This window comes from Meriones unguiculatus, chromosome 3 (assembly GCF_030254825.1).
Source record: "Meriones unguiculatus strain TT.TT164.6M chromosome 3, Bangor_MerUng_6.1, whole genome shotgun sequence".
NCBI classification, from domain to species: domain Eukaryota; kingdom Metazoa; phylum Chordata; class Mammalia; order Rodentia; family Muridae; genus Meriones; species Meriones unguiculatus.
In genome coordinates this window covers 67,840,054-67,852,170 of record NC_083351.1, presented here as the reverse complement: position 1 = coordinate 67,852,170, position 12,117 = coordinate 67,840,054, and the positions used below count along the sequence as shown (strand labels likewise).

Here is a 12,117-nt window from a genome sequence, read left to right as displayed (position 1 = left end):
GTTAAGCCTAAAAACTCCAAGAATTTGTGAGAGCTAGCATTAAAGTTTGTAATAACGTTTAATAAACTTGATTATAAGAATTGTCGAATGACACTTCTGGAATTTTCTCCTGCTGACCACTCAGCTATTTCCCAGTGTTCCTTCAGGGAATGCAAAGAAAAATTCTTGTATTGACCACAAGATGGCACTGAGCTCCACGGATCTCTGGAGAGAATGAGGGTCTTGAGAGTTACTAGATTTGCCTGAAGCTATACAAGTGGAGGGAGGAAGTCTCGACTTTGATGAGACCCACAGTTGGAGGATCTGGGCAGGGCAGCCTGGCTACCACGACAGGTGCAGACAACGGATAACCTTCTCAGAGGGAAAACGGAAAACCACTGGCGTGTGGGTTTCCCCCGTTTCCTGGTATCTCTGTTAGTCCCACCTTCCCTGTTGGCTTGGCTGAGCAAGAAAAGAGTCCCGTGGAAGCCATGGTGAGCGGGAGGTGACATCAGAGGCCCAACCATCAGTTCCTAAGAGAGGAGGCTCAGAATTCTTGTTCTTGGCCCCAAGACCACGGCTTTCAGCGGGGGGTGATTCCTTTCTCACTGTAACCTGCAATGATCCTCACATCCTTTTTTGTGATGCTTTGTCTGCTAAGAGCAGGTGAGTTCTGTATTTTCCTGGAAAATTCTACCATCATTTGAAGTGTTTTGGCTCCAAACCTCTCCTTTCCCTACCCAGACACATGTTGTTTATTTTCCCTTATGCTTCCTCGTCCAACAGACCTAACAGACGCTGGAATCACCCAGACAACTAGATACGGGATCACACAGACAGCAAGAAAAAAGGTCCTGGAGTGTTCTCAGAATATGAACCACAATTGGATGTTCTGGTATCGACAGGATGCAGGACAGGGATTGAGGCTGATCCATTACTCAGGAAGTGTTGGCAGCTCTACCGAAGGAGATGTCCCCAAAGGATACACTGCCTCCCGAAATAAGAAAGAGCATTTCCTCCTGACGTTAGAGTTAACCAGCCCGAACCAGACCGCCTCATACTTCAGCAGTGAACACAGCACTGCACAGCCAGGTGCTGCCTGCACAAAAGGGCAGTCAGGAAGTTGAGATGGGCCCTCCTTCCTCAGGCCCTGCTCCAAGTGATAGAAAAGTCTCCACTTTCTGAAGCTCTTCTCAGTAATGGATCTTAGCCAAAGGGACCTTGCACAGCACGATTTAGTGTGAGCTCAGGTCCATTCTGTGTGTAAATGCATATGGCATTGGACGCTACCTTTTCTAATTTGGAGTCTCCTAATAACTGAGGAGAGGGGATAGTAGCTTCCAACATGACATTTGCTTTTGTTTGTTTGCTTCAGAAGAGAAAAACAACTTAGGGAGTATCTGAGCACCCTGAACTTGTCAAATCATCTGGGATTCTCCAAGATTAAAACTAGTACATAATGTCACCTTGTCCTTAATTCCATCAATTCCCCCCCAATTCCTCTGCAGCAAACAGAGGATAAATTTATTTCAGGATAAATTAAAAATCTGCAAGTCAACAAACCTACAGAGGAACATCAATAGATGTGCCAAACAGCAGTTGTAGACGTTAAGATGGTCAAGCTGGGGAATTACTGAAGAGAAAACAAGGGACCTGGGAAAGCAGAATGGTGTATTAAGGTCGACCCAGATAGGCAAGTAGTACTAATATTTCTTTGTCTTAGATTAAAATGTGAGGATCTCAATGTTTTCCCTTGTGAATGTTAAGTAAGTACTCCTCCCCAAACTTGAATCACTCCTTAGCACCTACAGACAGGAGTCCATACTCCAGAACAACGGCCTTTAATTCAGAATCCATGAACTCCAAAGCCATGCAGTCCACAAATGAACTTCACAGAAAGTGTGAACCCGTGTGTCTGTACTGTGCCTCAATGTGACTCTGGAAAGCGGCACAGGAGTGTCCTGGCTCGCCAAGGAGAAAGCCGACGAAGTGAGGACCAGGCTGTTTGCCTTGGAAAAAAAAAATCAATTACCCAACTGGCCAGTCTACTGATTGAGGAGTGATAATTTACAAATTAGGCCATTTACAGACAGCTGTTTATGAATGATTTCAACAGTCTTTGAATCATGCTTAAGTTTTTGTTTGTTTGTTTGCTTTCATCCAGCAATCAATCCTTAGCTTTTAGCAAACTCGTCAATCTAGCTTACTTTGATGTTAGGTCTGGTTGTCTATATTTCAATTCACAAGACACATCTGACATTCTTAATATTTTGTGTAAATATTTGTGTTCAGGGATTTACTTCTATGTGATGGATTTAAAATTGTACTATGTAGATAAAAGCACGTATTTGTATAGGACTCTTATCTTTTATGGAATTTTAAAATTCTCTTTGAAGCAATACCTTATTAAGGTATAATGGGGAATAAAACACTCAAACCAATCCATGGCTAGCTGGTAAAAGTCACATACCACTATAATTACAACTAAAAAGAAAATTAAGATTTCTTTATCTCATTTCCAATTAATTTTTTTGGAGAAGTAAGATAATCTGATTTTTATGACCACTGTTTGATTGTACCTAATTTGAGCCTCTTAGGAATGAAATTAATATTTATTTTATTGACTTATATTCCTTCAAATTTAGCAGTTTTTGAAATTTATTTATTTTGTGTTTATAAGTAGTTTATTTGGTCTGACTCTGCGCAACGCCCCAGCACATATAACATAATTTGTTTAGCTCTTCTCCCGTGGAAACACATCCAGATTACTTATGCCAGTTCTCAACTATTTGTGGCATTGAAGCTTCTTTGAGTGTTATTGTTCACTTCTTTGTGAATGTGCGTTTACTTCAGTTGGGCACATATATCAGAGTAGAGTTATTAATTCATAAGCCAGATGCATACTTAAACTTAGTAAAACCGTTTGAAAACTTTTCCAAACTGTCTTTCTGCACTATAATTCTGAAATCTTGGTAGTCTCTGGCTCTGTATTCACATCAGCATTTGTTCTCTCCCACACACTTCTCTGGTGAACGATGACATTTGCTTCATTTTATTTTTAATTATGCATATGTGTATGTGTCTACATATGGCTATGTACACAGGAGTCCAGGTATCCCTGGAGTCCAGAGGACAGTGTCAGATCCCTTGAAGATCAAGTTACGAGTGGCTTTATGCCATCCAATAGAGGTGCTGAGAACCAAATTGGGGTCCTATATGTCTTAGTTAAGGTTTTGCTGCTATGAAGAGATACTGTGACCACACTCACTTTTATAAAGGGAAACATCTAATTGGGTCTGGCTTACAGTTTCAGAGGATTAATCCATTATTGTCACTGCCATAAACATAGCAGTGTGCAGGCAGACATGGTGCTACAGAAGGAGCCGAAAGTTCTACATCTTGATCCACAAGCAGCAAGGAAGAGGCTGTGTTCCACACTAGGAAGAGCTTCAGCATATGTAATTTCAAAGCCCATCTCCACAGTGACACACTTCCTCCAACAAGGCCTACTCTAATAAGACCACACATCCTATAGTGTCACTCCCTATGGGCCAAGCATTTAACCACATGAGACTATGGGGCCATACTTTTTCAAACCACATTCTACAAGGCAAAGACATACTCTGAATTCCTGAGCCATCTCTCCAGCTCACTATATTTGCTTTTCTTGCATGTTGGCTTTGTGTGTGTGTGTGTGTGTGTGTGTGTGTGTGTTGTGTATGTGAAGGCTTCAGGTCAACCATGGATGACATTCATCAGAAAACCATCCACCATGTCTTATCAGACCTTCCTGGCCTGGAATGTTGATAAGGTCAGGGTGACCATCAGGGACTGGCAGTAATTCTCTCGTCTCTCCTTCCTACAGTGCTGGGTTATAGACATGTGTGTGGTTTTACATGGATACTATTGAACTCAGACCCTCATGCTTGCACAATAGGAACTTTTAACTGCTGAGCATTCTCTCTAGTGCTCCCTTCATTTTCTTAATAGCTTTTAAATATTTTAGAGTGATTTAATACTGCTATTCAGTTCTTAAAAGCCATTACCAAATAAAGATTTTAGGATGGCCTGTGGAGAAATGGGTATGGAAGGACATTGTAAGATAAGTAAACACAGACGTAGAGACCTGGTTGTACTTTCTCAGCTCTAGAAATTTATTTTTAATTGGACCTAAGTTTTAAAGTTTTTTTTTTTTTTTTTTAGTACATAAAACTATTTTTTTTTTCAGAATAGATTTAGGTTCATAGCAAAACTGATGAGGAACTACAGAGTTTCCATATATTTCACGACTCATAAGCATGACCCATAAACATGACCGTTATAATCAATATCCTGAAAAAGGAGCTAGATATGCTATCATCACTGACAAATCATCACCACTCCAAGCCCATTGTTTATACAGATTTTATGCTTGATGTTATATAACCTAAGGGTTTTGATATGTAGATGGTGGAAACTATCATTACAACTTAGTACATATTTTTACTTTCCTAAAATTCCTCTATGTTCTAACTACTCCTCCTTTCCCTTATCCTAACTCTAACCCCTGAACCTTTTTGTCTCCACAGTTTTAGCTTCTGTAGAATGTTACATACCAGAATCAAACAGAATGTGTCCATTTTAGGTTGGCATTAATTGCTGAGTAATATACATGTAAGTCCTCTTCACATCTTCTAATGGTTTGATAGATTTTTTTTTTTGTTCGTTGTCAAGATGTATTGGTTTATTTACATATCCACTCACCCACTGATAAGTAACCAGGGTGCTTTCCACTTGTTAGGCTGACTAATAAGATAATATAAGCATTTGTATTCAGGATTTTCCCTTCATTTGGACAAATAGCAAGGAGGAACATGGTAAAGACACATGTAGTTCTCTAAACGGCAGCCATACTGACTTGCAACATGGTAGTACCATGTTGCTTTTCACTAGCAAAAGACAGGAACTGTCTTTCCACTTCCTTGCTGTGGATTGCTACTTCTGTTCTGTTGAATTCTGGTGATTGTAACCAGTGTGTTGTGATGTCTGCTTTTTTTTTTTTCATTAATTTATTTACTTTATGTCTCAAGCTCAGCTTTTCCTCCACCCTTTGAAATACATTTTAATTAAAATATAATTATGCCTTTCTTCTTTCTCTTTCCTTCCTCAGTCTCTTCCCATGCCCCCTCTCTCCAAGCCTTCCATATACCCTGACTCTCAAATTGATAGTCTCTTTGTAACTGGAAGAATGCTGTGAGACTGGCTTTTGAGTGAACACAGCATCAATAGACAGCTAACATAAAAGGGGGTAAATATCTCACCCCTAACCAAAGAACGTTAGCAACTGAAGGCTTCTGAGGGAGAGATAACTAACAGTATCCTTTGATGAACTGAGATTTTACATTTTTAGGAAGCTCAATTTAAAAGGCAGAGCATTTCAGTCCTTGGGTGTTTGTATGTGAGTTTGGGGAGAAGGCGGTTTAAAACATTCTGTGCTATTTAAAAGAGGGAACCAGTCACTAAGCACTGTTTTCTAGAAGGCAAGGAAACAAGGAACAGATCGTGCAAGTCATGACTGGTGATTTACTTGGAACCTTTATTTCTTTCGCATCAGCGTCAGCCTCTGATGCAAGATGGATCAGTAGGAATAAACTATTCCAAAGCTGTATATTGTTCATTTTTGCTAAAGCTTTACATCTACATGTAAATTGATTGACTCTTTAAATGTTTTTTATCATTGGTTAAAAATGCACTGCTTCCTTGCTTCTATGTATGTGGACCTATCTGCATTGCCCCCGTGGCACGCCTGGGTTGGCTACCCAGAGGCTATTTAAGCTGTGGGCTGGCTTTCCCCGGGGTCTGAGGATTGTTCAATGTTCCTGAATAAACTGCATTGAAAAAAAAAATGCACTGCTTCCTGAATATCAACAATAACAACCACAACAACAGTAATACAAAGGAAAGAACATGGCTCCTAAGTATAATAACAGTAATAATAATAATAATAAAAATACAACTGAAAGAACATGGCTCCTAGGTATGGTGGAAGAAAAAGTTTATTGTAGATAAATGAGAGGTCATATCCAAGGGCAGACACATTTGGAAGAGTCCAGAGTGGTCATTATCTGAAGCCATGTGAGGAGAGAGGGAAGGGGAAGGGAGAGCATAGAGAAGGGAACCAGGTGCAGTAGCTAAGAGGCCAAAGGTACAAAAAGAATTGGTAAAACCCAAATGGCTGGATTATAAAGAGAAGAGCCTCTGGGGAAAGGGCAGACAAGCCCCTGTACTGAAGAGGTCAAAGTACGGGGCTGGTGTGACAGCCAACTGGTAGGGACTGAAGAATGTGGGGAGAACCTGGTGGCCAATGTTAAACAGGCTTCTCAGCAGTTTGTCCAGGACAGAAACTTAACCCTCCCAAAGTCACAAGTCCAACACCTTCTACTTGCCCCCAGATGTTTATCCTACCACATCAGTTCTTGGACATGATTAAGACCTCTTGTCTGTTCATAATTGGACTTTGTTTTCCTTAGGCCCAGCTTGGGGCTCATCTCTGAGAGTGGGAGGGTGTCCTTTAAGAGGACATTTTTATGTAGTACTGCAATTTCCATGCACACCATCTATAAGAAACCAACACGGTCTCCTTAAGACTGCTCTACTGGGAGTGGATGCAGATGCATAGCGTATTAGTGAACCCCTTCGGAGTCTATGGCCCCAAGCCATAGTGTTTATTTTCACATTGCTGAGTTCTTTCTGAACATTTCTACTGGCTCACTTAGCAATGCTAATTGCAAACTGCCAGAACTTTACTGCTAATTGCAGAACAGTAGAAACCTTATTACCTCTAATTGCAGCATGTTAGAGCACTTTTCACTTTTTTTTACAGGGAAAAAAACATTCTCCAGTGCTTATTTTTGCCTTTTTAGCTAGGTCTTTCAGTCAAGGTTCTGGTATAACTGAGAATGAATAATGAAGTTGATTATAAATATGTGTCAGGGTTAAGGAAAAATGACAGGGAAAGGACAAGCATGGGGCAGATGTATGTGGCTCTTAACAAAAGGCTCAAAAGGCGGTGGGATTCAGTCCTCTGGGTATGGCACATTGGAAGAGAGACTACAATGCATTGTGCCATTTAAAAGAGAAAAGTAGCCACAAAGCATTGTGTTCTAGAAAGGTGCCAAAGAACAGATCTTAAAAACCAGGACAGTTGGTGGTCTTAGCACCTTCTCTTCACTTCACATCTCTGTTGCACTCTGAAAGAAGGATGGTTTTAGGAGGGGATAAACTGAAAATATATAGAATGCTTGCTATACATCCAAACTTCAGGGTATAAGCCCCATTTAGCCAATTCTGAGTTATAAGCCGATAAAGTTGTAGAGTGATTTGGAAGAAATCTTACTCCTAATAATTTATTTACAACACTGGTTCCATTCAGATTTGATCAGAGCAGCATTCCTTGCTACTTAGGGCAAAGGTTAAAAATGCTCCTCCCGAAAGGAAAATATACAGAAAAAAAAAAAAATGGTTAGAATCCCAAATAGTAAAGATAATGTGTGGAAGTTCAGCTAGAGCTGGGAGAGAATGTTTCAATCACAGCTTGTTCACCTTCAGCTGCTGTGTAAGTATGCAGCTCCAGCAATGGCCTCAGCACACAATATGTGAAGAAGAGAGAGATGGGGTCTTGTATATTCTGGGTGCGGGACTGCAGGAAGCCTTCAAAACATGATAACAAGACAGTGACATTATAGGGTAATCCTTAAATCAGGGATAATAATGCTGGCCAAGAACTCAGCTCTTATTCAAGAGCACCAACCCTGTACACCAATTTACCCGTACCTGCAGCCTAGCCATGAATTCTTACTCCATTCCTGTCTGATGTCTGTTCCAGGAATATGTTGATCCTGTATACAAAAAAGAAGAGCTCTTTTCTAAACTTGCTGACTTTCAACTCTGCCAACTTGTCCTGAGGATGAACCTCAGACACCTTTCTGTGTTTGTTATCTCTCAACTTTTCCCTCAGGCCCAGGAGAATGTGGAGCCATCCAACTCAAAGGCAGCTCATGAAAACAAAAGGAGAGCAAGTGTTTCTGAGACATTCACCTATTTCAGGACATTCCTACTTGTCTTGATATCAACAAGCCCTGAGTCAGTGCCTGAAGTTCTTTTAGTTTTGTGGAAGTGTGCAAAGAGGAAAAGAAAACTTCTCTGACTCCAAGCTCAGCTGTTTTCTGACTATAGCTCTGAGCTGAATGTGAGCAGTTTAGTGGTTGGGGATTCATCCCTTTCTCTCATCTTGACACATCCCTGAAGATTCACCTATGTTGTTTGCAAAAATCTCCTGTTTTTGCTCTGACAGAGAAAACATGCTGGGTTGGCTGTTTCAAGGGATGCTATCAGTTGCTTCAAAGACACTTCTGTATCTCACTAAGCTCAGCTCATTTCCAATCAAACAACCAATCAAGTTGTTTGGAAGCACAAAAACAACTAAAAACCCCAAGTTCGTGTGTATGTGCAAAAGATTTCTGTTACTTTATTAGTATCCTCTTGAAGTTTTGTCAGTTCTGGTTAACCTCATTTGAATAATGATCTGTCTAACTTTGTGTTACAGTCTTAATATCTGAGTTGTAAAGCTTTGTAACAATCATACATAAATATTCTTATGTCCTCTTTGTAGATAAGGTTGAAGGGCAGTAAATAAACTTCCATTTTTTTTTTATAGTTTATAAGAACCAGAGCTGGAGGCATGCTTATTATCTTACAAAGAGAGAGGGATTTTTTTCATATCTAAGTGTTCCAGAGACTTCTTCTGGGTCTTGGACAATAAAATGAAGCCTCAGCCTTGCCCTTTTTAAGTCAACCTGCCAGTAGAAGGCAACTCAGGCATGCAGAGATATAGATGGAATGTGGAGACCATCTGGATGGAAGTTATGATAGTAAGTTGAAGAATTCTAGAGAGTGGAGTCAGGGGAGAGGTCAAGAACACAGACAATACAATGCTGACTCTACTGAGCAGGAACTATTCTTGTTATATACAAGCTAACAAAATCCCTTTTTTTCCATCGCTTGTTCTTCCTCCAATCCTGCTGTATAGACAGCAGTATTCTTTTTCATATGGCTTTGAGTTCACTACTACCTGTTTCTAGGATCATCAAGCCCTCATGTATGACTTTTTTTTTTTGCATATAACATATTGGAGTCACTGTGTTTAATGTCTTTAGATTCACCCAGACCACAAGGTACAAGAGAAAGCGATGAGCACAGACAAAGGGACAATGAGACTTCCATGACTGCTGCTCATGACAATATGAAGGGAATCAAGAGAAGCTGAAATTGAGCTAAACCTCACCTACAATTGTGTACAGATGAGAAATTCCTGCTGGTTTCTGACTTTTTTGTCAAATGCAGAAATTTCACTCTACTAGTTGCCAGTGTGCCCCACTGGACCTTTTTACCTTCTTAATTCAGCAGTCATCCCAAAGTCACCCAACTCTGCACACAAGCTCAGAAACAAAACAAAACAAAACAAAACAAAACAAACAAACAAACAAAAACATAGGTGGCCTTGTCTTAATAAGGCTAGGTAATAGCTATTTCTGTTGATGTGATAAGAGAAATTGGCCAAGGCAACTTACAGAAGGAAAGGTTTGTTTGGTTTAAAGTTACAGAGGGACCATGGAAGGAAATTATGGCAACAAGCAACAGACATGGCTAGAGCAGAGATGGAGGATCACATGTTGAACTACAAGCAGAAAGCAGAGGGCACTGCCATGGTAAGAGGCTTTGAAACCTCAAAGCCTGCCACTAGTGACATACTTCCTCCATCAGCAGCACCAACTAGAGAACACCTATTCAAATACCTGAGTCTACGTAATATATTCATTCAAATCAGCACAGTCCATGGACCAGCAAATGGAAAGGAATAGCCCACTACAAACTCTCCAACTTCCCAGGCTTGGGTCTAGAGCTTGGTGCAGTGCGGAGCATGTAAAGAGCTCTGTGACAGGTTCTTCCCTAGCACTCTGACGTCAGTGAATGCGATCTTCCCTGCCATATCTCCCTGTGCAGCTCTTTCATTTGAGCTACCCTAGTTAGAACCTTTCTTAGTTGCCCAAGGAGCAGAAAGTGTTCTGAAAATATGTAATAGAGATATAAGTAAGACAGATCTTCATTCTCTTTCTCCATTGGTTCTTCGTGATTCCGACTGCCTCGCTCCATGCTCATTTCAGTCTCAGCTTTGCTCAACTGTGTCTGTGCAAGTGTCTTCCCTCAGCTCCTTGCATTCTCATCCTCACCTAAAACAAGGAAAGTTCTGTTCAGTTCTTTTCCTTTTCTTACCTACACTTCTCCCACAAAAAGGCTTGGCTTCTTCCAAACTGAATTTTCTGTGAACAAGTGCCCTCTTTCTCACTGTCTCCCACCACCACCTTTTTAAGGAAATATTCCTTTGACCATTTAACTAGGCCATGTCCCCTCATATGGCATATTTTCATGATTGTGACTTAGCTCGGTCACTATTTTACATTAATTTGTTGATGAGGAAAAACTTGCCTTATTCTTTGGGTTGAAAAGCTCATCATTGCTCTATTTTCATTGGCTGTTCCAAAAAGCAGTTCTAAGTACTAGTGGTCAACAATTGAAAAAAAAAAACAACTATTGAGAAACCATTTTTAGATTCCCACTTGGCCATTACAGAAGTCCAGGCATATTGCTTGTGGATTTCTATCCCTTTATCTCATGGAATTATCCTAAGGATAAAAAGTCTCTATAGTAGATTTAACCTGCATTGCACTTTTTTCTCCAGGTCTGAGCTTTATATTCTTTCACTACCATCCTGGCCTTGGTTCCTTTTTCAGTCTCTGTCCTTCATAAGCTACCTAGGTTTTGGAATCTTCCAGAGATAGGTAACAATTGTCTAGTAGAATGAACTGAGCATCAGTGCTAGAAATAAAAAGTGATGGAGCAAAACAGATGGCTCTCTAAATGCCACACTATTTTCTCCAGACAAAGATACCTCTTGCTGACTTTGAGGATAGGAGACTTGCTACACTGTCTGATAAATATGCATTTGTGGATGTTGGAATGTGCAAGACAGAACTGTGTTTCATTTCCTTTCCTATGTCAGTCCCTGCCACGGTGCAAGGTACTGATCAGAGCTCATTTCTTCTGCTTTGCAGCTATGATGGACCAACTATGATGGAGCAAAGTCCATGTATAAAAGGAATGTAGCCTGGGGGTTGAAATAATCACTCAATACAGACCAAGGGTAGATTAAAACACAAATTTTGTCTGAATGATTCACATTCAGTCTTTAAGACTTGTATAATTTAATGTCCCAAGGCAGAGAGGACCAAAAATAGGTGACTTATTTTAGAATAAAAGCTTAAAAGGCTTCTTCCTTGGGGACAATATCTCTTCCCAACTACTTGCTGAAGCCATATTTGAGAAAGTTGTGACCTACTGATGAATTCTGGAATAATAATGTGGTTGACGTGACATGAATTATAAACAAATCTGAGTCTGTCTAGAGCCCGAGGGATGTTTTAAAAATAAAATTATTAAAAATTATATGAGAAAATTAATTCAGATTTAAAGCTGTAGGCACTAGATGGTGTTCATGTATGTGTCCTTTTAAATACAGAATTATTCAAGTTCTTTGAGAGTGAGGAGTCAGAGACCCAACTTTCTCATAATCGAGCTTTTCAGGCTTTCAGAGGTTAAAATCAAGTTAGTCATAATCAGCAAGACCATACAAACATATCAAGCATATCAAAGTTGTTGCTAATCCACCCCCCAGTCAGAGGCCAGCCATGGCACAAGAGACTTGGACCCTTTTAGCTTTACAGTTTAACCTCAATTCATTAAAACAATAAGCCTTTTTAGGTGGTTCCAAAGCTAAAGATTTTCTGTATTTTTTTCTATCTATAAATTACAAATTATGCCACCTGGTGAAAATATGAATTTCATGCTTTTATGTGGCTAAGTTTTAATATAAAAATTCAATGATGTGTAAGTAAAATGCTAATGATATCCTTGTGCTCACTGGTCCAATCCTATCTTCTTTTAGTCACCAATTTTGCCACTTTGCTGTTTTATAATAATCCCTTTTCTTTATATGCATGTATCTTTGTTTATTGCAGCATATGTACATTTTTCTTATCTATT

At 39.9% G+C, this 12,117-nt stretch overlaps 1 gene segment (V, D, J or C); it reads left to right on the top strand.

The window, feature by feature from the left end:
* The first annotated feature begins 746 nt into the window (after positions 1 to 746).
* On the top strand, positions 747 to 1,106 carry LOC110553948 (T cell receptor beta variable 6-2-like). The segment is given in 1 exon segment: positions 747 to 1,106. A coding segment is annotated over 1 exon segment (360 nt).
* The last annotated feature ends 11,011 nt before the right edge of the window (positions 1,107 to 12,117 follow it).